The sequence below is a fragment of the Musca domestica genome, unplaced genomic scaffold (assembly GCF_030504385.1).
Source record: "Musca domestica strain aabys unplaced genomic scaffold, Musca_domestica.polishedcontigs.V.1.1 8, whole genome shotgun sequence".
In the NCBI taxonomy this organism is placed as follows: domain Eukaryota; kingdom Metazoa; phylum Arthropoda; class Insecta; order Diptera; family Muscidae; genus Musca; species Musca domestica.
The window spans coordinates 10,269,010-10,296,474 of NW_026712409.1; the positions used below are offsets into that span (position 1 = coordinate 10,269,010).

Here is a 27,465-nt window from a genome sequence, read left to right on the forward strand (position 1 = left end):
CAAAGGAGTTTCATTTTGCCTTTCTAAAGAACAAGAATTGAGCTCCTAAGTCCGACAGTTAATTTAAAAAACACATTAAAAAAATATTGTTTCTGGTATGGTAGAAAAATACAGGTAGTGGCATAACACAGCTGCTGGGATAATGAGCTGTCAAAACAATTCATGGTAGAAGAATATGTCAAAGTTTTTTTTTTTCATCAATAAGTAGATTTTCGGGTGGTTTTTATACGACGCCAATCAGAGATTGTTATGGTATTCATTTTTAAACGAATTTTAATAGCTTTTCATTTAAAAAATATCAATTCCAAATTAGTTTAACAGTTCATTGTCACAGCAGCTGTTGTATTTTTCTACCATGGTTTCTATAACCCTTTAAACCGACTTTTTCGATCTTTTAGATCACTCTAAATCAACTTTTTCGATTCTACAGATTCCAAATCAAATTTGGCTCACAGCAGGCTTAAAGCCGCCGCCGACATTTTTCAACATAAGCCGCCGCCGACGATCAATTACATATCCCGACACTTCCATTCAGTGAATAGTTCAATTTATTAAATTCGTTCTGGAACTACAGAACTCTACTATCAAAAGAGTGAGCTAGTTCCGCGCTCCTTTGGTGAATGTGTTCAAACCATGTTGTCGGCCGTTTTGTTTTGATTCCATTCATGATGTCAGCCTTTCCCTTCTGATTCCCATCTTTATTGAGATTTTCTTTCTGTGCTGTCTTTCTTTTCAGTGTTGCCAAGTGTCCTTTGTTCGTTAGTTCAATTTTTTCTCTTGGTGGCGTCGGTTTGGTAAATTGTTAATTAATTAATTAATTAATTATTTATCGTATTTCGTATAAAAATTATATATAAATATCTAGAAACAAGTAGAACAAATGTGCATATGTGTGATTTGAGATTGTGCTTGATTTAATAAACGTGCGAATACTCTGTTTTGTTTGTTTAATAAACACCCTTTCCAGAGTCTGTGCCAGGACCAGGAGGACCGGGATTTCTTTACTTTCTTGTGCAACAAGTGCGTCTGCATGATCTTAAACACTTTGAAAGTTATCAAAAAGAAGGAAACATGCCGGGTGCTGACAAGAGCCTCAACGACAGTGACTGTGTGCTGCAGGACCAACATGTGAGTTGTATTACTTTGGATGACTCCCACGAAGATGCCATGGAAGAAGGCGAACTGGACGACGAGGATGAATCCTCACAGGGCGACAATATATGTCAAATCATATTCACAAGCCAAAGCTATGCAAAATTTGGATGTCTCATTGAGGAATGCCTCAAGGAGAAGCTAAATAGTTGTGGCGAAGACAGAAAAATCGAAATATTATCCATAGAACAGGACAACAACATTACCTTGAATGTTAGATATGCAGCAGACAATGAAAATGAGTCCCGACTTGACGATGAACAAAGCGCGCGAACTTTTGAGAAGGAAGATTCACCCGATCTTAGTGGTATAAGTGAGTTGTTCACCATTGACACTACACCAGCCCAGAAATTGGATAGCATAAATATACCCTCGTACAAGCGAGCCATAAAGGATGCCCTATTGGACGAAGAAGCGGCTGCAACCAAGAAACAAAAACAGGAGGAGAAAAATATGAAGGCTTCCAAAACAAACAATTGTTTCAATTGTGGCGAAGCAGATCACAACATCAGAGAATGTCCAATGCCACACAATATGAAACGCATCAAGGCGGCCAAAAAGAATTTCTCCAAAACTGAACGATATCATGTCGATGTAGAGCAAAGATTTGCTCATTTGAGGCCTGGTAATATTAGCGATAAATTAAGGGAGGCTATGGGCTTACGAAAGGGCGAGTTGCCCTTCTTCTTTTATCGTATGCGTGTTTTGGGATACCCGCCGGGTTGGTTGGAGGACGCCAAGGTGGAGCACTCTGGTATCAATTTATTTAATTCAGATGTATGTATGCATATACGCTCTAAATTGGTATAATTTATTTAATTTACTTTTTTGTTGTTGTTGCAGGGTTCCAAAATATTAAATTCTGATGAAGATGACGGTGATGTGGATACGAATACCCATAAATACAATGTATCGAAAATTATCGACTTTCCTGGCTTCAATCAAGACCCAGGAGAAAACTTCTTCGATGTAAGTAGTGATTGATATGCTAACAATTTTAGTGATGATAATTAAACAACTTTACAAACATTGCAGGATTATAAATATCACAATGTGCCACCGATGAACAAGAACCAATTTAAAGAGGAATTTGTCAAAACCTTGGGTGACAATGTTGTCAAAGGTTACAAACGCAAGAAGCTCAAAGACTTTCCCAAATCCAATGCCGATGACAGTGGTAATGATTTCAATCACATCCAAATATCTGATATGGAAATTGAAGATGTTGAGTCGGCTGAAAATGTGGAATTTGTGCGACCGCCACCGCCAGCAGAACCTCCACAATCAACAGAAGATATTCCTCCGCCACCACCACCATTGCCACCTTCAAGTCCAGTCACAAAAGCTCTTACCTCACCCAACTCGCCTGATTCGCCGTCATTGGATGAATTGGAAGTACGAAAGAATCAGCTTTTAAAAGAACTGGATACATCGGTTATTGAAATCGATGATTCGCTTGTCGATGAAATAATTGCGCTTGATAACAGCATGGAGCAGGAAGAAAAACAAAGCAGTCCGACCCAGAAAAATACTGATCCAGGAGAACAAACCAGCCAAACCAATGAAGATTCCAAAGATTCGTGTAAATCCTCCGAAACTGCAAATAATGACAACATTGACAAAACTTATATGGGAACACCGGTATTGAAATTCTCTCCCTACGATAGTCTGCCAAATGGTGAAAATTTCAAAGTTGGGGTCAGCGATGTCATTAATTTTGAAAATTTACCCGATTCAACGGGTAAATATGAAAACATGAAAGAGCTCATCAAAAAGGTACGAACGGTAATACACAAAATACATAGCGACGACTAAAAGGAATTCTTTGTAATATTGATTGAGTGGTAATACCTAATTTTATTAATAAATAAATACAATAACTTATTTTATAATAAAAAGAATCATTTTTGCAATATACTTAATATACTTATCATTTACGAATTAAACCATAGCCCCACAAATATAGGACAATTAAAAAAGCAAAAGAAGAAGCAAATTTATATTTTTTTGTAATATTTATTTTTTTATTTTATTGAATTTATTCGAATTGGGTTTCTCTCTATCACAGTTCTAGGGCAAGAGACAGACACTCAAGAAACATGCATTTTGTATAATGGTTTTATTCAATTCAATTCTTGTGTACCTACTTGGTGGCAAATAAAAAAATGTTCTTTTGAAAAAAAAAAAAATAAAATACCGCACGAATTGCAACACATAAACTAAATGTTGCAAAACTTTCTATAATAAAATAAATGATTCAGGAATAATATAAAAATGTATATTAATACCAATATACATATTATTTTTTTCTAAAAAAACATGTATATTGGCAAACGATCTGGAAAAATATACATATAAAAAATCCAGTATTTTGAATATATTAATTAACCGCCGGCGGTGTTGGTGGTGGCGATGATGGACCACCGCCATTGTTTCCATTTGGATTGCCACCATTTCGCTTGTTGTTACTGGTTAGTTTCAGTATCGACTCTGGCCTAATGAAATACATGACCATAGCAAAGATCATGATCATGGTCATCATGGTAAAATTGCCCTCTTCGTCACCGGTTGATGCACTGGGCTGTTGAAGTCTTCCTGTAACTGGTTTTAAAAATAAACAGAATATTATCACCTTATCGAAGTATAAAACCAGGAAATTATTTTGTTTATTAATAATTCCTTTTCATTACATACCATCAATGCAATTGGTGTCAGTGCATTCATTTTGATTTTGACGTATCTAAAAAGAAATAAAGTGGATGTTGTTAGTGGTTTGGCAATGTATTAAACTAATCTTATACTTACAAAATTTAGTAATCTTTGCATGGCCCATTCGTGTGACCACACACATTCGCAACCATCGAATTCATCAGCCATTTTAAAACAATTTGCTGAAATACCTACATACATAGCAAAAAAAAGTGGTTAGTATAAATCAAAGCATGGAATGAACAAATAAAGCCGCTACTTTCTTGCTAGTCAGTACACTAGTATCACTCTAAACCTTTGCAATTTTAGAATCTTATTCAGCCTTTCGTTTTTGAATACTTTCATTTTAATTCAATGACCGACATTTGGTTGGAAATTCTATTTAAGTACAAAGTATTTTTTTTATCTAAAATGTATAAATATACATTTTGCGTTTCAAATTGTTAATAAGCTTTTTGCAAGCCTGACTTAATGAATGTTTCGGTTCACAAACATACACACATGTGTGTTTAGATGAATGTTTTTTTGTACAAACTAAACAATCGAAAAATATCAAAAAATTCCAAGTTTCCTTATCAGAGCAAAATTTAACATACTCTTGTTTTGTATTTTTGTTTTTTATTTGTTTATTATTGGGACAAAATGTACGTGGTGACATACATACATATTTTATATTAGTCTAGCATATAAAATGATGACATATATAATACAAACATACATACATATGTTTGCAGTTTTAAATCATTTCTAGCTATATGACCTAATGCATTTCTGCAAGAATTAATTAAAGATTTCTCAGGAAAAAAATTATTAAAAACTATCCACAAACTTATGTAATGACAACAAAATTTATAAACACAAGTTAATACTTTCATTTAGAATGTATGCGGAAACATATACTTTACATACAAAACTTAATATGGGGCTACGGGGGGATATGGTTTAAAAATACCAACTCGCTTTGCAAAATCTTTACTTTTATCTTTGCGTTAAAAGGAAAACAAGTTTCCATCAATACTTCATTACTTCACTCCATTAACGACATACACACATATTCGCATATTTTTTTACAACCAGTGAGGTTGTTTTTGTTATTTTTAGTGTAAAAATAAAACACCCCCCTTTTTACCTTATACGAATCGTTTCCAATGGGAGAAGATTAATAATGTCGTGGCCAATTATATTTTCCTAATTGGAATTTGCAATCTTACAGCAATTAAAATTCTTAGCAATGGAGAAGTTGTGGTACTTTTATTTATTCAACATTGTGTTAATATAGGGTGTATTTATTAATTTTTAATGCACAACAAGCCAACAAGCAACAACAAACACAGACTCAGATTGACACAAAATAAAAAAAGTTTCTTCCAATCAGATAACGAAGCGGAACGATTTTTTCTGCGGCGTCACCAAATTAGCTGTATACCAATCGACGGCGATGTTATGTCTATTTTGTCGGCACCGGCGAGATTTCAGCGCGGAAGAAAATTTTTTTAAAAACTAAAGATATATATATTTTAGGACTTTTTTAATTCATATGAACATCTATCAAAGAAAATAGGAAGTCAGAAGAAATCGCGATATTTTTTCTGGTTACGTGGCTGCGATTTGACATAATCCGCGGCGGCTCACATCTGAAAAGGAGAGGCGGCGGCAATTCTCTCCACCACAAATCTCTTTGCTTTTCCAATCATTCGTAATTTCACTACTGATTGATAACACAAAACATAGGGTGAGATCACATGTTCTACATGAATCATATTAACCGTTTATTTGAATTTCTGCTCAAGGATACGTTTACCTGGGAGGTATATATCATGCAAAAGCCTAGCATTGATTATGCCCATAGTAAGAAAATACAGTAAGATGCATCACCATTTCAAAAAAAAAATGTTTTTTCAATGATTCTATTCGGGGTTAAAATAAAATAATAATAAACAAGTAAAATAGTATCAGTCGGTTTTGTCGACAGAGTTATACCCCCAGCCCCCCAGAGTTATGATTATTCAAACTGTTGACCCTTTATGGGGTAGGTTCCGAAGCAAAATTGACCAATACGTATCTGACCTAAGACTCATAAAAATATTACAACATGCCACATTTGGACTATATCGATTACTTCCTGTACTTTATATGGGATATGTGCAATTTTTTGAAAAATGTGGAAATATGCCTGAGGTAACGAATATAGCGGACCAAAGTATTCCATTTTCATACTTCATCTAATACAGCTAAAAATATTGGTTTCTGCAAAATTTGAAGGAAATCGAACATTTATATCCAATTTTATGCGAAATCAAATTATAAAAATACTGAATATCAGTGGGTATCGTTATATGTGCGCTATAGGAAAACCTAGAACTAAATATTCAATGTTCTGCTACCGGGCTAGAACCCATTATGAACTACAAATACCAATTTTTAGACAAATCCGTGGAAAAATGTGACAAAAATCATCAAAATATCGAATATTGGCAGATACCGTTATATGGGGCCTATATAAACAATGTTTCGCCACAATAGCTAGAACCCATTATGAACTACAAATACCAGTTTCTGGGCAAATCCGATAAAAAATGTGGTAAAAATCATCAAAACACCGAATATCGTATATGGGGGCTACACCAAAACGTGGACCTTTACATAAAATAATTCGCCACACGGGGTAGAACCCATTATTACCTACAAATACCAATTTTTAGACAAATCCGCTGAAAAATCATGAAAGTACCGAATAACGAGAGGTACCGTTATGTGGGGACTTCACCAAAACGAGGACCTATACATACAATGTTTCGCCACACAAGCTAGAACCCATTATGACCTACAAATACCAATTTTTAGATAAATCCCTGCAAAAAAGAGGCAAAAATCATCAAAATACCGAATATCGGGAGGTACCGTTATATTGGGGCTATACCAAAACGTGGACCGATATATCTTAGTTAAATACCAACCATCCTAGACACAATACGAATTGTCCTGCTAAATTTTGACGCTCTACGTCAAAAAATGTGGGCTGTATCGTGATTCCAACAGCCGGACTTAAATCGACTTAGAATTTTATGCTGACTATGAATATATATACTTTTTGGGATCTATGACGAATATTTAGGGATGTTACAAACGGAATGACAAAGTTAATATACCCTCCTTTCCAAGATGGAGGGTAAAAAAAGAGGGAGGTATATAAGTAGAGCAATGACAAATGTATGGCTTAACTTTGTAAAGGTCAGACAGATATAGGCTTATCCCACATATAGAGCCTTGTTTAAACCGAAATATTCGATCTAAATTTGAGTCTATGTTAAGTGTTTGGTAAAGACGGTAACTTCGGCAGCTATTAGCATAGATCGGCGAGTAGTAGTTCCCGTGTAGGACTAGTATAGTTAGTGGTCTATAAATACACCCATTAAAAAAAGATACCTCATGCAGAGTCATTTGAATGTAATTGGTTTTCATTATTGTATTGCAGGAAAGTGGCAATACAAGGTGTAATATATGTGAGTAAATTTCAGTCGTACTATTAAAATGATAAACACTGCTACGTACGTACCTATAAATAATCTATTGCTATGTCTGTGTAGAGGAGATAAAATTTCAGACAAGTTCGAAAATTAAAAATGTCAATGCCTAAAGAGTTATATACTTACATACACACATATGTTGTTTTTACATGTAATACACCGGACAGACTGGCCTTGGACTAAAATAGGGTTGTTTCGAGTTGTATAACGATAAAAATCTAATGGCCAATGCAGTTTATAACACAACCCTGATACGTGGCCATTAAGAGATTGTTTACCCAAGTGGGTCTTCAATGAGCAAGGGCTATTACTTCTGCCTACTCAATATCAACAGATCGGATATTTTAGAAAATGAAAACCCTGTTTGCTTAATAGAAATATAAAATGGCCCATATCACGGCTTGCCCCGAAATGTATCTCGAAACCATTTAAGGGGGTCGTCGAATAAAATATTGGTTTTTGATTGTGAAACATGCTCCATATCTACAGAAAATGATTTGCAGCAACACTGATTTAAGTTACTCATGCCTTACTTATTTGACTTTTAATATTATCCGTGATAAAATTCAAATTCTTCTTCTAAAAAGGAGAAAAACTCACCCAAAGATTTGGTTAATTATGCCGCTTCTATTATTGTTCTTCAGTTTTCTATGAAAGTGCAATGTGTTTGTCAACAAGTAAGGCTCTCAACTAATAACCGATATCTTTTCACAAACAAAAATATACGGAGTTAAAAACCACAGAAACAGCAGTCAACCAAAACAAATAGCTACGAATGAAAGAAGAGCGATTAACGTGTACTATGTTCATTGGCTTTCAAATAGGTTTGTGTATTTTCAATACATTCATACACACTCTCAATATAATATACCATGGGTTGTTGGTTCACTTAAAAATAAATTATAATTCTATATATACAGGCAAGGGTATTAAAAGATAGTAGTAACATACTTACACAAAACTAATAAATATATTGTCATTTATTTACAGAATTGGTTTTGGTAATTTTCCGGCGGGTACGCCTCAAACCGGAAGGACGACAATTGTTGGGGATGTCAATTGAAATGGGCGTTATTGGGGGAGCCTCGCCATACATTTTCAAACGGCCAATGCGATCATTGGCACTTGGATTGGGAGAATTTAATGTAATATTGCTGCCACATTCCTCAATAAGTTTTGTGGTTTTGGAGAAGGATGCACTTTTTTCTTCCCAGGCAATGGATTTAAAATCTTGCTGTACTTCCGAATCAGAATCTTCTTTGGTGCGCGGTGTACTACAATTTGGTGCATTTTTAAAGAAATCATTTACATTTGGTGTCCATGGAGAGTTTAGGTGGCACATTGATTTAGCTTTAAGAGGAGTTTTGACTTGCTGTCCTTCTATTAAGTTAGTTGGAATATCTCTTCCCCCCTCCAAGTCTTCATTGAAATTATTTGAGTTTTTGCTAATGCCATACGAATGTTTTCTTTGCTTTGGTTTCTTTCTAAGTGACAATAAATTTTTCCTTGAAATTATTGATTTGGTGGCTGAGGTATTAAGCGGTGATTGCACTGAAAGTTCTGAAAAAGATTGTTGAATCCTTTTTGAGGGTGGCAGGGGAGTGTTAACATTGTCTAGTCGTCGTTTAGAGGTAGATGGAATTATTATTTCGGCAGAATTATTTTCTCGAAACGAGTTATCATTGTTGTCAGATATCACAGATTTTGTGGGTAAAGCATTTAAAGGTGATTCCAAAATATGTTGCATGGCAGGTTGTTTGGATAGCGTTCCGGGGGTATTTACATTATGGGTCGATGGTTTTGGTAATGTGTCATTAATATTAGGTAAATCTTCTATATGCCTTTCTTTTATAGACTTCAATTGATTATTTTTAGTTTGCATTTTTAATTTAGCTTCCTTCAGGTTTGCTTCATAATCAGTATTGGCATCATTCTGAAATTCTTTTAGAATATTTTCCACAGCCTTTCTTGCTTTGGATGAAATCTGCAGGTTTTTACCACCAGCTGTTTGAAATCCATTTAATACGTTTGGTTTTGAAACATTAAAATTTGAATTCTTCTCTTTAGCTATTTCTGTGGTAGTAAGTTCGGCTTTACATTTTTCTTTATCTCCATGTAAATTGGTGTCTTCATTTGTAGATATGTTATCTTTGGTCTTAAGTTGATTCTTTTTATGGTGAATTTTCTCTTTCAATTCTGCAAGATCTTGTTCGCAAGAATTTATATCATTTTTACACTGAAATTCCAATAAAAGATTGGCAACAGAATTTTTAGCTTTTTCAGATATTATTAATTTCTTACCACCGGCAGTTTGAAAACCTTCATTTATTTCTGCAGATGAGTTGTTTTCCTTGGTATTCGTCTTAATTAAATCTTTTCGTTTACTTTTCATTTCAACCAGATTTTGTTCTAAATTATTAGAGTTAAAATCTGCTTGAAATTCCTGCAAGAGATTTGCCACAGAACTTTCAGCTTTCTTGGAGATTTTAATGCCTTTGCCACCAGCCGTTTGAAAGCCTTGCAAATTAGTATTTGGTTTAATATTACTTTCTTGTTGGTTGCTAGTCGTTAATTTGTGGTTTTTGCTTAATATTTTATTTTTCAAGTTGAGTAGATCTTGTTCGGGAGAACTTTGATCTGTTTCATTTGAAAATTCCTTAAGAAGTTGAGCAACAGCACCCTGAGCTTTAGTTGATACTGAGATTTTCTTGCCTCTTGCAGTTTGAAAACACCCTGCATTGTTTTGATCTTTCAATGGGTGACATTTTTCTTTGGTATTTTTAGTCGCGGATGATTTTCCTTCCAACAATTCCTCCAAAGGCCATTCACTAAATATCACATCGGCCAAATCGGCCTCATTCTCCCAATAATCTTCAATTTGTTTATCTTGCTCGACGTTAATTTCATTATTTTCTTTAATATTCGACGGCAACAAAGCCATTTTAGCAGCTGCTTTAGACGTTGAAGGTTGGTCGTTTTCTGTACACATATTTCTCGTTTTCAGAGGCTCTGCTGATGTATAATTTTCTGAAATCCTTGGGTTTCTATCACAGTTTCGTTTGTTTGCAACATTTTGTTGAGATGACACACCTTCAATGGAGCCTAATTCTGGCAAATTTTTGCACATTTCAAATGCTTTCATTTCAGCCTCTTTTGAGATATGTATGGGTTTAGCGGAAGCCGTTTGGAATCCACATTTAATATCATTTAGCCTTTTCTTTGGTGATGTGTTACTTCTTTTTTCATTTACTGCTTCAAGTTCTGGTAAATTTTTGAAAATTTCTAATGCTTTTATTTCAGCTTCCTTTGAAATATGTATGGGTTTGGCAGAAGCTGTTTGGAAACCCATGTTCACTTTATTAAATTGTTTATTGGAATTACTACTTTCTCTAGATAAAGCATGGGTGGCAACTTCAAATATTTGATGTTTATTCTGCTGATATAAAACTTCCTGAGTTTTAATCATTGCCAAAAGATCGGAAGAATCATCATACCAATTTTCTTGATAATTATTTCTTGATGTTGCTGTAAACAATAATTCCAGCATTTAAATAAATAAAATAAAATTAGCTAAAATTAAATTCTTACTTTGTTTCCTTGATCCAATTTCATGGTCATCTGAAATTAACAAGACCCAATTTACATTTAATTTCGAATATATAAAAAAATATCCCTCTTTACCTTCAAAATATACATTCATTTCCTGGTCATGCTGGTGCGATATTTGTAGTTTTTGTGGACTTATAAGCGTTTCATTCATTTGGTCGTCTTCGTGGACATCATTGGGTAATGATGTTTCATTTTCATCATCCGTTACCCTCGCAAAGCCCATAAAATCTTCATCGGAATTATAGGAATGCAAATGATGCCTCCTATTCGAAAATTGTTTCATACATTCAATATCTTCTAATAGATAAGACACCCTGTTAACATTTGTTGAAAGATCTGGTTCCACTTGTGGATTATCTTGTGTAAAAAATGTGGTCAGATCTAGAAGATTTTCACTCAATCTATTAGATAAGTCAGGAGCAGTTGTGGTATCCAACAAATCTTCATCCTCCCTTTGACTTATTTCTTGCATTGATATAACAGAACTACCATTACTTAAACGATCGTCTTCTTTGTCGTCTGCAGGCTTGGGTGATTCTGAAAACTCTAGGCGTCTGTTCAAATCTTTCTTTTGCCTTTTCCTACGGCAATATGTTTTTTCAGGCATTTGCCTAAGTATAAACTGTGGACTATACTCCAAATTCCGCGCACTGGTCTCCAATGACTTTTTGGTAAAAGGCGACATGGCAAAGTCTTCAAGTATAGAGTTAACCAAACGTAAACTCTTTGTGGGGGTAGATATTTCCAGTTGATCTGCCTCAATGCAGCAGTTTAATAATTCTGATTCGGTAATGAAAAATGATTTATCATTGTCCCTGCCTGCCATGTCCTCATCATTTAACTCAGTTTCCACAAGCCTCTGACATGTTTGAAACTCTTCGTGCTGTTGTGGTACATCGGTGTTTCTGGGTATGTTCTTAGAAGATTCTCGATCAGCTAGCATCAACATTGTTTCCATTTCAAAAGGCTCATAATCTGGTACTCGAGACGATGTGACCACAAAGGTTTTATTCAAATCTTCCTCCTCGTCCGACTCATAATACAAAAATCGCAGAGTATCTTCATTGTTTTTGTTGCTTGCGACTGTTTCTACAGTTTTGGAATTTCTTTTATTCTTCCTTATCGTTCGAACGTTGCGTATAGATTTATTCGAGGTGGAGGGACTTGATGAGATGGATTCTTCTTGCACTAACATGTTTCGGGGATCCCAGTCGTAAGCCTGTTAGTTGTTTGGTAGCCTCTGGTTTGGGCACTCAATTGCCACCGATTTTTATTAATTTTGAATGTTGCGCGTTTTTTTGTGGATAATTTGAGAAGAATGCCCTCCTGGACAGAAGATTGTGGATGTTTGTTTGGACGATGGTCCCGTATGTCCAAAACTACTAAAATTAAAGACGTTCCAAAGAAAACAAATAGGCAAGCAAAACAAAATCTCCGATAAAAAATGTACGGAAAGCAAAATCCCCGAGTACCTCAGTTGTTTACGAATGAGACATGAGGACGATGCAATCAGCTGGGAAATTCATTGAAATGAATCGCGGAACTAGTATACAATGTTTCAGTGATGCATTGTACTGTTTAAACCCAATTGTAGTTTACAACAGTATAACATTTTTTGCACTCAGAAAAAATATACATTTATATTCAAACTAATCAAATTTCTAATTCATTATTAAATTTAAATAGAACAGTGTTTGGCTTGCTTGTTTGGGATACCATAGTATTTTGTTGTTGCAAAATCGTCAGGCAAAATCCCATTATTGTTGTTTCTATTAATAGACACAGGCACGGTCGACGAAGGGGTTTTTGTTGTAACAGACAAAACAAACTTACATGGTTATGTTACTTCGTTCAGGTTGAACGAAAGCATAACAAGTGGAGAAAGATGTAAATGTTTATAAGTGCGGTTGTAAGATTTAGAAGATTTTCCAAAAGAATTTTAGTTTTATGTAATTCTTTGGTTCCTCTTCTATTGAGCTTACGATCTCGTCACTTGGGTAAGAAATGTTTTTTGTCATAGAAGTTATTTTTTAAAATAACTTCTGGGGAGAATATCCCAGACAAGAAACAAGGGAACTGATGAGGATTGGTGGCTCTTTCCGAAACCTAGGTATTCCCTGCCTTACCCCCTGGTAAACATTACCATCGTTCTCCACTCATAAACAAACGTTGTTTTTAAGTTTAAATATTCAACAAAGATGAAGGTGAAAAGTTTGTTCTTACAATCAAATGTATAGTGGTGGCTAATTATCGTCCTTATACCATGTTCACATGGTTCATGATTCGCTCTCTATTATTCGTCTCTTTATTATGCTCTTTGTTTAATTCAATTTAAATCACTCTCCCAAGCTGCAAATGTGAAAAAATCATTAAATTCTAAAAAAAAAAATTCAAAAGAACGGAAAATCATGACTGAATATATTGAACGATGTGTAAACATTTCAGCAAGAGAAATTTTGTTTTATATCTCATCTGAGGTACGCTTCTTTGCCACGAGTTCGAATGTTTGGAGAATGAAGGTTTATTTGGTTTGTGATCAATCAATGCTTGTTGCAGAGCATGCATGGAATATTTTAAATAAATAACTATAATAACATAATAAAAACTGTATTTTTTATTTTTAAATATAATATCCGTGGTATAATTAAGAAGGTAAAGTCATACAATTTTTTTTCAAAATTTTTCGTTTGACAACATCTCATTTTATTTTTATAAATCCATTGTATACACGGAAATCAGAGATGGAACCATGGTAGAACTAAGAAGGTAAAGTCATGTAATCATATGTTTACAATTTTTTCAAATTTAAAGGTCAAAATTTCTTCTCACAATCATGTTGTATATGTCTCAAATAGTTTATTTCGTTACAAAACCCGACGATTTTGTAGATGCATACGTTGCAAAAATCATAAAAAGAATACACACACATAAACAAATGAAGTTGGCATATTAAGCCAAGAAAATAAAAAAAATTAAGATCACAATTTCATTGTACCATGGAAACCTCAGTGAAAGGTAGATTACAGAAAATGCAGAAATGGATATTCTTAGTTGAAATGACTTTACCTCCTTAATTTTACCATGATAATATCGTACCATTTACATTTCTATCATTTCAATATCGCCACTTGGAGCACCATACAATGTTCTCCGTATCATATTCTGCTGAAACTGTAGTTGTATCAAAACAATAATATAATTGGCAATACTGTTGAATATCTGAAATATATGAAGATATTATAAATGTCAATTGTAAATAAATACCGGATCAACCATACCATAAACAATAAACCCAAATTAAAACGAATTGTTTTGCCCACGGTAAAATTGTAATTGTTATGCATTCGCCAATGAAAAAAACACTCCACATCGTCACGAATAACAAACGATTTGTTGAAATAGTTTTCTATGCGAACAAATTCTTGCCAGCAATTTTTTCTCTATTAAATAAATAAAATAAAGTTGAAAATTAACATTTTTTTTAAATAATGTTTTCCATGGTAGAAGGAACAGGTAGTCGCAACGACACAGCTGCTGAGACAATGAATTGTCAAACTAGTTTTATATATATAAATGGTAGAACTAAGAAGGTAAAGTCATGTAATCATATGTTAACAATTTATTCAAATTCACACATTTGACAGCATGTCATTTTCAAAATCTATATTTATAAATCCATTGTATACACACAAAATCAGAGATGGAAACAGTTTTTTATGCATTAAAATTGGACAAGGTAAATTACAGAAAATGCATTGATATGTCAAAAAATTTTAAATGTTTTTTTTTTAAATATAAGTTTTCTTTACGTTTTCTTATACTTCGTCGGAGGTCATTATAATTCGCGATTTTCAACAATTTTTTCAAATTTAAATAATTTTTCGTTCAATATTTGCAATTCCAAAATTTTTTTGACAGTTCATTGTTCCAGCAGCTGTTTGTCTACCTATATTCTTCTACCTTGTTTTCCAGCCGTAAGACTACGTTTACATTAGTCCCACCATTGTGATTAATCGTTTTACCGTGATTTGTTGGACACTCTAAATCATAATGTTAAGGTTTTTTAAAATAAAACATTGCAAATGTAAACGGCCCAAAACATCATTTTAGATAAAACATTTTATTATACCTCTGCATGTGCCATGTGACCATAAACGCTGCATATAATTACTTTGTAGATGCGCGGCAGTGTAAAAAATGCAATAAAAACATATTCCTTCCAATGGGTATTCGATTCAATTGCCTTGGAGCACACCAAAAATCCCATATTTGTCAAAATTGCAAAATCGTAGAACATGGATGCACTGCTGACAACATTAAAAACTCTGTTTAAACGATGTATTAAAGCATTGTACTCTTTAAAGAAGTATTCGAGTATTTTAAATTTCCTCAATAGCCGAGTGTCGTTACGTTGGCCGTTGCTACATGACACGAAATTCAAATTAACGAGTTTGTGTAACAACCGGAAACGAAGTCGCAGCATATCCATTTGTACGGCAAATAGAAAAGATGCCAATCCCGAGGAGGCCGTAATACAGGCATACGCAAAGGATATTAAAAAGGAGCTGAAATAGCCACAACTGCAGTTGGCCAAATTAAAAACAAATCCAAACGCTATTATCGAAAAATAGGAGTAGATAAAAGCCGTCAACCGCGTATATTTGCGACAATTCTTTTGGTAATTCCAATTGACATTGGGAAAGGATTTCACCACTTCATCATCAATAGACTGTAGACGATTCCAGGCTTTCAGATGCTCTTTGCGCGTTCTGTCCAAACCAAATGTGACAGCCAAATAGGTAAAGACACTAACTATAGACTCGAAACACATGACGAATGTAATTATCGGCGAGAGTCGTCCAATCATGGCACTGTAATACTCCTCGGTGGTCAATTTGACAACAACGCCTCCCATGAAACATGCCAACAAAATCAAACGAACACTATACGTGTAAATAAGAGAGAGTTTCGTATAATACAAGCGTACGCCGTTTTTTAATCTAAAGCACAAACACCCGGTGTGGAATAGAAAGAAGAACATCAGCTGAAAACACTGGATAACACTTTTACTTTGAAAAAATGACCGCATTTTATTTGTTTTCTGCATTTCTATGCGTAATATACTATTGGGTTCGGTTTCCTAGATATAAATGCCCAAATAAACTTGTCTTTTGTATATTTTAGCCCCCCAAAATAAAAGTGAACAATTAAAATCAATTACTGGCAAAGATAAGCATCTTTTGTCAATCACAAGAGGGCTCTTTATAGCCTGAACCAAAGTGGGGTCAGGGTATTATGTCTTTGTGCATTTGTATGTAACAGGCAAAGACAAAGAACTATAAAGATGGGGCAAGATAGAGTAAAAATATGGTTCCTTTTAATTATATGCATAGAATCACATTCTTAGTCGATTAATGCAGGTCCGTCTGTCTGTCCATGTATTTTTGTAAACAAAGTACAGGTCGCATTTATTGCCCGATCCAGATAAATTTTTTCACAAATCATTTGTTTGACCCAAGAATGAACCCTATTGAAATTGCAGATAATCGGTCAACATTTAGATATAGCTCTCCTATATATCTTCGTCCGATTTGCCTTTTATTGTGCACCAAACGTGTAATATCAGCCGAAATAGTATAGAAGTTCGCACATACGACCAAATTAAGCCTGGAAGCCTTTGGACCAAATCCGTTTCAGGACATTTGCAGCCGATTTAGCGATGCCCATCCGTCTGTCTGTCTGGCTGGTGCGCACAATAACGCTCGAAGGGAGCATCCGATTTGATCCAAACTTAACGTAATGTTATTATCAAACTTAGATCGAGTTCGGAGATAGGCAATATCGGTCCACTCCTTCTGGCACCTCCCCCACAAAATGTCGACATTTAAAAAAAAAAAAATAATAATAATTTACTGCACAGAAAGAGAAAGAATAATCCGATTTCACTCCAACTTTGCATATTCTAATATTTGCATCAGTTCTAGGTTAGGCGTGAAAAGGGACAATATCGGTCAACTCCATCAAATACTTCCTCCTCAAAGGGACAACATTTGGTATAATTATAACTCTTATAAAATGTAATGTATGTTTCCAATTGCCTTCAAATGACACACATCGCAATATTATTATTAACTGGTGTGAAGATGGAATATATTGGCCCACTCCTTCTGGTACCTCCCATACAAAGGGTCAAATTTTTGAGTAACCATGAAGCTCATAAAACGCGAAATTAGCATCCGATTCCATTCAGACTTGGCAAATATCGATATTTCCATCAACACAAGGTCTTTTATAAAGATGTTTGAGATCGGATCACTGCTTCTGCTACCTCCCCCACAAAGGCTCAATCTTTTGAACAACCAAAACGATCACAAAATCCAAAATAGGTATCCGGTTCTCTTCAAATTACACACATCACAATATTTTTATTAACCCAAGGTCTGGTGTGAAGTTGGGATATATCGGTCCACCACTTCTGGTACCTCCCCGACAATGGGTCAAAATTTTTAAAATGCATGAAGTTCATAAAACACGAAATTAACATCCGATTCCATTCAGATATGGCACATTTCAATATTTCCATCAACCCAAGATCTGTTATAAAAATGCTAGAGATCGGACCATTCCTTCTGGTACCTCCCCCACAAAGGGTCGAATTTTTAAATAAACAAAACGCTCAAAGAAAGCGAGATAAACATCCAACTCTCTTCAAACTTCACACATTCCAAAATTTTTGCAAACACAAGATCTGTTGTGAAGATGATGTACATCTGCCAACCACTGCTGGTACCTCACCTACATAGGGTCCCAATTTCCAATACTTACATCTGTCAAAACTTGCGCAACAAGTCGCTGATTATTTACAACTTGCTATATCTAAATATTTGTCCTAACCAGAAATCTGATTGAATATGTAATTTATCGAAATTTATGATTCCGCATAAAATTGAATATAAATGTTCGATTTCCTTCAAATTTTGCACATAACAACATTTTTATCAGCTTTAGATGAAGTATGAAAATGGAATACTATATCTGCATATTTCCACATTTTCCAAAAATGTTCACATATTTCATATAAAGTACAGGGAGTAGTCGATGTAGTCCAAATCTGTCACGTTGTAACATTTATATCTGTTTTGGGTCAAATACGAATTGTTCAATATTGGTCAACTGCTCCGGCACCCCCCCATAAATAATAAGTCAATACTTATACTATTTTGCATTGAGTCAAATGCCAAGTTCTCTCACAGAGAGTTTGACGGTTCGCTCTCATTAGTTTAACAGAAACCCATGTTTGTCAATTATTGTGACTGCATGTAAACGTACCTTTATCTTTCACATTCCAAAATTCATTTCACACAATAAAACAATTTTCTTCTTTATTCATTGAATTAAACAATCTTTATTTATACGACTAGATCCGAAGAAGTTTTAAAAATTATACAAAAATAATAAAAAATAGTTTTTTGTTAAGAATTAACTTAAATCGCACAAAATAACTCTTATACGAAAACAAGAAGATAATAATTAATTATGTGCAAGTGAATACATTTAAAAAAATATATAAATCTAAGCTAAGAGTAAAATTTAAAATGTATCATTTTTATACAATAAAAAAATTATTAGTTATAAGAAATGAATTTATAGAATAATATACAATTATATATTTATTTGAACTTATTTACATCAGACATCATTTGTTTTAATACTTTATCTTTGTAGTAATGTAGTTTAGCAGAATGTTTTGTTTAAGAATGTTTGTATTGAATAACGGGTTTTAGAACACCAAAAAAATAAAATCAAATCAAATGAACACGAAAATTAAAATATCCTATAACCTTTGTTATGTTTCCATAAATCCCATCATTGAAAATATAATTTCTCAGTTACGTTTATTTTTTTTTTTAAATATTTTTTTTATTTATTTTTCTTTTTATTTTAGGTACCTAATTTACAAACAACAAATATGCGATTTAAATCATTTGTAGTAGTTTCTTTTTTTTCTTAATATTGAATACTTTTCATAGGATTCACTATTGTTTCGTGTTTTGTTGCCATTTTTTGAAGAAATAGAGATAGTAAAATTATGTTTTCGGGAAGTTAGAAGAGGATCGCTAGTTCGTGGTATGTGGGTGGTTGTGTGTGTGAATAATTTACTTCCTTCCCAAAGTATCACGCCATTCCGAGTACTTATCCATTTCTTGATGCAGTTGTAATGCTTCCATGCATGCGTTGAAGAATGGTGAGCCAAAGCATTCTTGTCTGATCATGATGAGAGTTGAGGGAGTGGGAAATTGTAAAAGAATAGAAATGGAAGAAGAGAGTATTTTTTTCAAATTAGTATTTATTGTTTTTCATAGATTTTAAAGGTTTATGTACATTTGCAAGTGAACACTCAAAAAAAGGGTATGGTTCACTCTTTGTTTTGCCATTAGAAAAATATTTTAATTTTTTGATATATACAGGTGTAGAGCACTAATGAAATTGAGTTTTTATAGTTTATGTTCAATCCCAAAAATTAATATATAAACACCATATCTCAATTTCACAAAATTCAAACTCACTCTGAAAGTTTAATTATTTACAACACGCACAAAATATTTTTTTGGAAAATAGGTTAAAAATAGCAGCAAGACTCATTATCGTTTTGACCCACATTTTCAATAATTTTATGACAACATTGATATGTAAAAATTAATTTTTTTTTTCAAAAAATAAGTAGATTTGTATAAGTTTTTCTTATACGATACCAATCGGAGGTATTCGTTTTCCAACAATTTTTACAAATTTAAAATTTTTTTCAATCAAACTTTTCAATTTAAAAACTAATTTGACAGTTTGAGTTTTCAGCAGCTGCGTCGATGAGACCACGTGTATTCTTCTACCATGGGTTATGTTATTATTGGTTGAAGTTTTTTACAGCGTCCAAGTTAAGTCCTGTAACATGTTTCTCATGGTAGAAGAATACATGTAGATTCATCAACGCTTGGGAACGTCAATGTGCCAAAATTTGTAAAATGTTTTGTCAAAAATAAGTAGATATCTATGTTTTCTTTACGACGCAAATCAGAGGTTGTTCTGATATGCATTTTCAACATTTTTTACAAATTGCAATTATTTTTCATTCAACATTTTTAATTCCAAAATTGGTTTGGCAGTTCATTGCCCTAGCAGCTGTGTCGATGCGACTACTTGCATTCTTCTACCATGATGTTTGTTCAGATTTTGATTTTTTGGGATTCTATAGAATAATTAGCAAATCACAATACCTTTGAATACAGAAAACATATATTTGATTTATTGTGATAAGAATACGATTTACGTGACGTATACGCCATGCTAGAACTGTCAAACCAATTTTGAAACTGAAAATTTTGAATGAAAAATTATTCAAATTTGTAAAAATTGTTGAAAATTCATTTCATAACAAGTTCCAATTTGTGTCGTATAAGAAAACATATTTTTGAAGAAACAAATAAAAAAATTTGACATATCAATGATCCCAAGCTTGTTATCTCTTCCCACAAGTCATCGATAAATCCATCGTCTTCGCTTGCTCTTTTATCGATGGCGCGTGCTTGATATAAAGCGTAGATCATTCTTTCTGTCATTGTCTAAACGTCAAAAATAGGTCAGTTTCGGTATGTATTTTGAAATTTTGCGACATCAACGTGAACGATGTAACAACGCCCCAAAAGGTTGATTTGAGACCAGAGCAGAATGATATTTTCCGATAAAAAAAAAAAACACCACCAAGAGAATTGCAGAGTCGATTAAGCCGTCTCCCTGTAATTGTCGATATAAGGACAACGCGTCATGCGTTCATTTTGCTATGACATTTAAAGACCGTTTCGGTGTGCATTTTGAAATTTTCGACATCGACGTAATCGATGTAACAACGGTCTAAATGTTGATTTAAGACCACAGCAAAATGAACTCGCCATGCTGTTTTCCAATAAAAACAAAAAAAAAAAAAAAACAACTACAAAGGGAATTGCAGAGTCGATGAAACTATCTCCCTTTAATTGTCGATACAACGACAACGCGTCATGCCTTCATTCTGTTATGGCTGTTAGATATTGTTTTATTTTCGTTGCTAATTTATCGACAAATTTCGTCATGTTCTAAAACGTCATTGACGTAATCGATGTAACAACGTGCAAATGTTGATTTGAGACCACAGCAGAATTAACTCCACATGCTGTTTTCAATAAAAAAATCGTCATTCGTTCATTCTGCTATGGCCGGTTTCTTTTTTATCGGAAAATTTCGTAAAAAACTGAAACTTGTAGTTGTCGCGTCATGCGTTCATTCTACTATGGCCGTTACAGACTGTTTTATTTTCGTCAATCACTTATCGATTAATTTCGTACAAAAACGAACCTTGTAGTTACCGATAAGAACATTTCAGAGTCGATAAAGCCGTCTCACTGTAATTGTTGTTATATCAATAAGGCGTCATGCGTTCATTCTGCAATGGCCGGTTTCTTTTTTATTGGAAAATTTCGTTAAAAAAAAAACTGAAACTTGTAGTTATCGAAACTCATTACCAGTAATCGAGGAATATGAAATATATAATTTTGACAATTGTTAAGGTGAGGATACATAAAACGCTTATTTGACTGGCTTAAGTCATCGGCTGGCTTTTTCGGAAAAAAACAAAGGAGCACAGGGTCAAAATCGAACTGAGTCAACCTAAAACTTCGTTGTTCCTCTACGAAGAAGCCAGCCGATGACTTAAGCCAGTCAGAAAGTTTCTGTTAGGAGTAAAGGTGAGAATACATAAAACTATGTATTCTCACTTTTACTCCTAACAGAAATTCAGCAACTTAATTGTCCCAAAAAATATTTCAAAAATCACGTTTTCAAAATATGCTTGCAGTTGCCCTTTACAAAATTCAAAATATTGCAACAAAAGCTCATTTTAAATAAAGATAAATTATTTTGTGTTAATTATAAATAAAAAGAAAATCATAAGGAACATACCGAACAAATTAGAAATTAATAGTCCCCAGAATGACCAACTTTAGGTCTACATCAATTGAATTGGTTGAGAGGGGGCAGAAAATACGATTCGGTATTTTTTGTCGGCGTATATTCTTCCTTTTATACTCTATTGAGAACTAAATAGAGTCAGGATAGAGAGGTACGTTGGGTGCGGAGGAAACAGCTTCTTGCAGAAGCGATTCCATTAATCTGCAGCAATCTCATAGAATATACAAGGATTCATAGCAAAGTTTATAGATAAGTTTTCGATTTTTTTTATTTTGTTTTTTTTTTTCTTTTGTTTGTTTGTTATTGTTTGTTTCTTCACAAAATACAATAGTTGTGTGTAATTATGTATAAAGAGGAGTGTTTTTAACGTGTTCTATCACAATATTTTTCAATAGTTCTTTTTTATGTTTTGTTTTGTTTAATATTTATATGTATATATATGTGTGTGTGTTTAATTAAAATACGTACATACATCATAATAATTAAGATTTGCCAGCAAATTTAAACGTTACACTTTCTTTCTTTCTTTTTTTTTGGATTTTTGATTTTTAATAGGAGATGCAGGATATTTGTATAAATAATTCATATGTTTTTATGTTATTTTACAAGTATCTAATAGGTATTGTTTTTCAATTTCCTTTTATGTATTTTGTCACATTTGTAACATTTAAAATGTTCAAATGCCAACAGAAAGTAAAGACAAAATAGCAAGGAGATTGTTTTTTTTCTTTCTTTCGATTTTTTTGTAATTTGCAAAACAAGAACAAGGATAGAATTGATTTCGAATTTAATATAAGTTTATATGTAGGTGTAAGTGTATGTGTTGTGTATGAGCTATAAATACAAAACGTTGCTAAAATACTTTGTTCGTTTTATGGGTATGGGTGTATTTCTATGTTTCTAAAAACATCATTTTTTTGTTGTTGTTTTTAATTTAAAATTACAGAAAATAATAAAAAACGAGTAGAAAAAATAAATAATAGTTTATAGACGAAAACCCTTGTTTAAAATTGCTGTGCAAATTATTGTAAAAAATAATAATAATATACACAAAAACCAACAATATTAGACAAGCTAATTCGAATATTTTTTTGTTTCTTTTCCTCACTTTCTTACAAAACAAATGCAACTTAAGAATAAATTAAATTATAATTATTTATAATAATAAATAATAAAAATTAATCATAATAATAGTAATTAATACATTTACGAAAATAAAATAAATAAGTACAAAATATTCTTTTATGCTTCTTTTTCTTTTTTCATTTTCATTTAATAGTTTTTTGTATTCAATTTCAATAAAATTTTAAGGTGGATTTGAGGGATTTTCTTTTTGTTTTTTTTTTTTGATTTTGGTGATGATTTTCTTCATTTTCTGGTTGGATAATTTAAATCATTGCCTAGAGTTGAAAGACAAACCGGATGTTGGTTTATAACAATGTTTAAAGAGAGTCAGACAGAGAGAGAGAGAGAGAGAGACAGACATGTTTAACGTTTTTGTTGTTTTCTGTGTTTCTATTTTTGTGTTTTTGGTGGGAGGTGATGGTGCTGATCTAAAACAGTTATGTTGTAATTGGCGGCATATTGAAATTTATCGGTGAACCGTTAACAATTTTAATGAAATCTTGTAATTGTGAAACTTCTTCGGAGGGTATAAACAAAACTTTTAAACATTCACCAAACCATTTTGAATCGAAACAGTCTTTCCTATAAATAAAAAAAGAAAAGAAAATAAAGAATAAAATAAAACAATAAACAAATCATATTTAAAATAAAATAAGCAAAAAATAAAGAAAACAAAATAGTTAACAACATTCTATAGATGTAGCATTAAGCGTTGCTTGTTGTTGTTTTCATAGTAGAAGGTGTGTCACACATGAGTCCGTGTATTTCAAATATACATAATGTAAATTAATTAATTGTTATTTTCCAATAGGGAAGCAAAATCGAATGACAAAGGTGCGCCATTTATGACTTTAATAAAATATTGCAGTTGGCTGATTTCTTCTTCGGGTATTAATAAGGCATTAATACAACCTTCAAATGTTTGATGTGTAAAACATTTGTGCCTGTTAAATTAAACAAACAAATAAAACCAATAGAGAGTGTGAGAGAGAGAACAACAAGAAAACGGAAATATGTAAATAATAAATTACAGCTAATTCATAGCTTCCCTGTAATAACGTAATAATATGTATGTATATATTGCAATATATTTGTTTTAAGTATATCATATTAATGTTGTGATAATCGTAATATATTAATAAATCATTTTATGTGAAGATTTATTATTCTCATTAATACTCATTTCGTTTGACAAGAAAGAAAAAAGGGAGTAGGGAATTAAAATAGCTTTAAAGATGTTCCCACTCTCTGTGAATGAGACTTATTGACATTTATACATATTAAAATAAGGTTTGAACCTTTAACCACTCCCAATATTGGTCGGTTGCAAGAAAATTTCCTTCCATCTAGGAAATAAAAATACCAAATCGTAGACAATTTGGGGCGAAAACATGGCTAAAACCAGCAGGGTGATAAACATAAGCAACAAGCTACATCCGAAGCTGATCGAAACATCAACAGGACACATGTGCGGAACTCAACAGGACATTTTTTTCTTTAATAACATCTAATAAACCAGGGCGAGACAAAAGCTGGCATGATAAACTTAAATGAGCGTAATTCTCTCCACACTCACAGAGAGGACTATTGAAAAAGATAAACCATTGAGAAGATGAATAGATGGTCATCGAGAAAGTAATACATAAACATTACGATTATGTGATTTTAAAAGAAATGACTGGCAGGAACATGTAATACGTTCTTTTGCACCAATATTATTTTGACTTCTACTTATTGTACTATCAATAATATTTTCTGATAAAACTAAATGAGACGGCATGAAGTCTCCAAAAGAAATAACGAAACACAAATGTCAAACATAAACCAACCATAAAAAATGCGTTCCATAGTCTACAGAATGTGGAATGCAGAAGGTAATCTTTTCGTAATTTTTATACCCTCCACCTTGAAAAGAAGGGAGGGGAGTGAAATATTGTATTTATAGGTCCACGTTTTTTATAGCTCCCATGAAACGGTACCACCACCTGATATTCTGTATTTTGGTGGTATTTGAACATTTTTTCACGGATTTGTCTAAAAATTGTTATTTATATTTTGCAATGAATTCTAGCTCCTGTGGCGGAACATAGTATATATAAGTCCACGTTCTGGTATAGCCCCATGTAACGGTACCTCCGGATATTCGTTTTTTTTGATGATTTTTGCCACATTTTTTCAAGGATTTGTATAAAAAATGGTATTTACAGGTCATAATGGGTTCTTGCTCCGATGGCCAAAAATTGTATGTATTGCCCCCGTATAACGGTACCTCCCGATATTCAGTTTTTTGATAATTTTCGCCACATTTTCCCACGAATTTATCTAACAATTGGTGTTTGTAGTTCATAATGGTTTCTAGCTACGACGGCAGAACATTGAATATTCGTTATTTTGATAATCCTTGTCACATTTACCATCGAAGATGTTTCAAATTTTGTATTTAAGATGATTTGGTAGATTACAATCCTTAAAGAATAACATTGTCTATAGAGGTTTCCGTTTTGGTATTGCCCCCATATAACGGCACTAGCATCCACATTTGGCCATCAAACAGTTAATATTCATTCATTGAATTGGTCTAACTCATCCGTAGCATGATCTGGCAACCCTTTAAGAGTTTACCCATAGTATGTGTCAAAGCCATAAACAAGACATGTGACAAATATATACCGGAAATCATATTTTTGTTTTCTTTCTAATAAACGAAAATTCTAATATTATATAAGAATTGTGGTGTGAAATGTTGAGCATGACGATAATTATAATTATCAAATCTTAATTTGGTTATTATTGCAAATGTCAATATTTTCTAGTTTTACGATATTGTTCATATCAACAAATGATTTATTTTTTCCCATGCTGCCTGCAAGAGAAAAATCATACACCACAAATGACGCGTTAAGTATCCGTAGGATTGGACTTTTTGTGGGTCACGGTTTGAAAGAAAAAATATATTTTTGCAAATTTCCATTGAAATAGCCGCCATGTGTACATTACCTTGAACTAGAATATTACATTCGTACATGCATATATAGTCTGTCAAAAATATAAAAAGAAAAGTCTTAAAATAGTACAACGGTACATTGTCTTGGATGACAGACAGAAATGAAAAACAAACGTTTTGGGTGTGTTTGTGTATTTTTAGATCGTCTAACACGGTTTTTCCTCGAAACAATTGTTCTGTTTTCAAAATTGTTGAGCTATTGCGAATGAAAGGCACCCTCCTTTTTGTATTTTGTATTCCAATTTTTGATTGATAAATACAGCGTGCTATTTTTGGGGTAGGTCCGCATGGACTATGTTTACATTAAGGTCAATTTGCAATTTTACTGGACATGTTTTTATCAAGAATTATAAACTAAGTTCTAAAAATGGTTAAAAAATGTATTTGGGCTCTAAAGGCTAAAAAAGTTGAAAGCTTAAATTGTGACTTCAGCGTGTAAACACATCTTTGCCACTCGGAGCTGACAACAGTGTTGTATTTTTACTAAATGAAATGTCTTTGCCTTAACATTGATATGAAGTGGGCTACACATTATAAGACAATAGCAGCAACAATAAATATTTGTTTATTCAATTACTTGTGGACTTTTAACTTTTTTAAATTCATATGGAATTAAGATGAATTAGATATACAACTGTAATTTTTTTTTAAATTTAATCGGGGACCATGGAGACTATAAAGACAGGGTTAGATGAAAAAACTGCAACCAACTTCAGACTGCTGTCATTTCTAAGCCACTCGTCCGACAGCTGTTAAAATTATTCCAGTGACAGCTCATTATATTGTTTACAAGCGTACAAAAGCATTTTGGTGAGAATTATCCAGAAAAAAATTATTCGCGCTGGAATTCAAGCGTGATAGTGGGATTTCTTTAAATTTAACTGAAATAGCCACTTGTTTTTTTTCAGCTTTTCTTTAGAGCACTCCAGCATTTAAATGTGAATAAATCTTTTGTGTTTCTACTTGTAAGAACAACGAAAAAAAACTATTGTGATTGAAAACTGTCAAAATTTCTTTAATTAACAATTGCTGAGCGGATGATTTAAGAGAATTACATATTATAAAGAAATAATGACTGCCACTTAATTTATAGTTTGACATTAAAAGTCATCAGCCAATTAAAACTAAAATTAATTTTCTCTATGAAACACAGCTGATGTTCAGAGTAGCTATCAAAATATATGACTATTAAAATAATAATAATACCAACGATAAATAAAATTAAAAACAATTTTGACATTTAGCCTGAAAAAAAGAACAGCTGTTGTTCCTGAGGTGTTCCATCATTATTACACCATGTTCATACGACATTCTTACTCCAACAATTTTGCAGACTTGACT

General features: G+C 33.0%; 5 protein-coding genes across 10 annotated transcripts in view; 1 reads left to right on the forward strand and 4 right to left on the reverse strand.

Annotated features, from left to right (window-relative positions):
- Positions 1 to 963: 963 nt before the first annotated feature.
- Positions 964 to 3,053, forward strand: LOC101890912 (zinc finger CCHC domain-containing protein 8 homolog). The gene is made up of 3 exons (XM_020038665.2): positions 964 to 1,929; positions 1,996 to 2,121; positions 2,188 to 3,053. Exons 1-3 carry the CDS (start codon positions 1,072 to 1,074, stop codon positions 2,965 to 2,967), a joined length of 1,764 nt encoding a protein of 587 aa, XP_019894224.1. The 5' UTR covers positions 964 to 1,071; the 3' UTR covers positions 2,968 to 3,053.
- A 355-nt stretch (positions 3,054 to 3,408) lies between these two features.
- LOC101891088 (small integral membrane protein 14) lies at positions 3,409 to 8,129 on the reverse strand. Of its 2 annotated transcripts, none has more exons than XM_020035782.2 (4): positions 7,989 to 8,129; positions 3,958 to 4,052; positions 3,847 to 3,892; positions 3,409 to 3,753 (listed from the first exon to the last, which is right to left on the reverse strand). In XM_020035782.2, the coding sequence occupies exons 2-4, from the start codon at positions 4,027 to 4,029 to the stop codon at positions 3,533 to 3,535; spliced, it is 339 nt and encodes a 112-aa protein (XP_019891341.1). In that variant the 5' UTR covers positions 4,030 to 4,052; positions 7,989 to 8,129; the 3' UTR covers positions 3,409 to 3,532. The 2 variants fall into 2 exon arrangements, with proteins under 2 accessions (XP_019891341.1, XP_058986769.1); XM_059130786.1 differs by lacking the exon at positions 7,989 to 8,129 and adding an exon at positions 4,991 to 5,227.
- Positions 8,130 to 8,193: 64 nt separating this feature from the next.
- On the reverse strand, positions 8,194 to 12,525 carry LOC101896852 (probable WRKY transcription factor protein 1). The gene is made up of 3 exons (XM_011296074.3): positions 11,070 to 12,525; positions 10,977 to 11,006; positions 8,194 to 10,913 (listed from the first exon to the last, which is right to left on the reverse strand). Exons 1-3 carry the CDS (start codon positions 12,190 to 12,192, stop codon positions 8,365 to 8,367), a joined length of 3,702 nt encoding a protein of 1,233 aa, XP_011294376.2. The 5' UTR covers positions 12,193 to 12,525; the 3' UTR covers positions 8,194 to 8,364.
- A 1,571-nt stretch (positions 12,526 to 14,096) lies between these two features.
- On the reverse strand, positions 14,097 to 15,985 carry LOC101897024 (putative gustatory receptor 47b). The gene is made up of 2 exons (XM_011296851.3): positions 15,127 to 15,985; positions 14,097 to 14,216 (listed from the first exon to the last, which is right to left on the reverse strand). The coding sequence occupies exons 1-2, from the start codon at positions 15,910 to 15,912 to the stop codon at positions 14,097 to 14,099; spliced, it is 906 nt and encodes a 301-aa protein (XP_011295153.2). The 5' UTR covers positions 15,913 to 15,985.
- A 2,925-nt stretch (positions 15,986 to 18,910) lies between these two features.
- Positions 18,911 to 27,465, reverse strand: part of LOC101891384 (ion transport peptide) — an 88,530-nt gene continuing 79,975 nt past the window's right edge. For 4 of the 5 annotated variants that reach the window (XM_011296187.3, XM_005174821.3, XM_005174820.4 and 1 more), the window contains exon 3: positions 22,246 to 23,702. In XM_011296187.3, the coding sequence (XP_011294489.1) occupies positions 23,558 to 23,702 (145 nt within the window). In that variant the 3' untranslated portion in view covers positions 22,246 to 23,557. Of the gene's footprint in view, positions 19,263 to 22,245; positions 23,703 to 27,465 lie in introns of those variants that run through there. The other variant, XM_059130773.1, reaches the window with a different exon arrangement.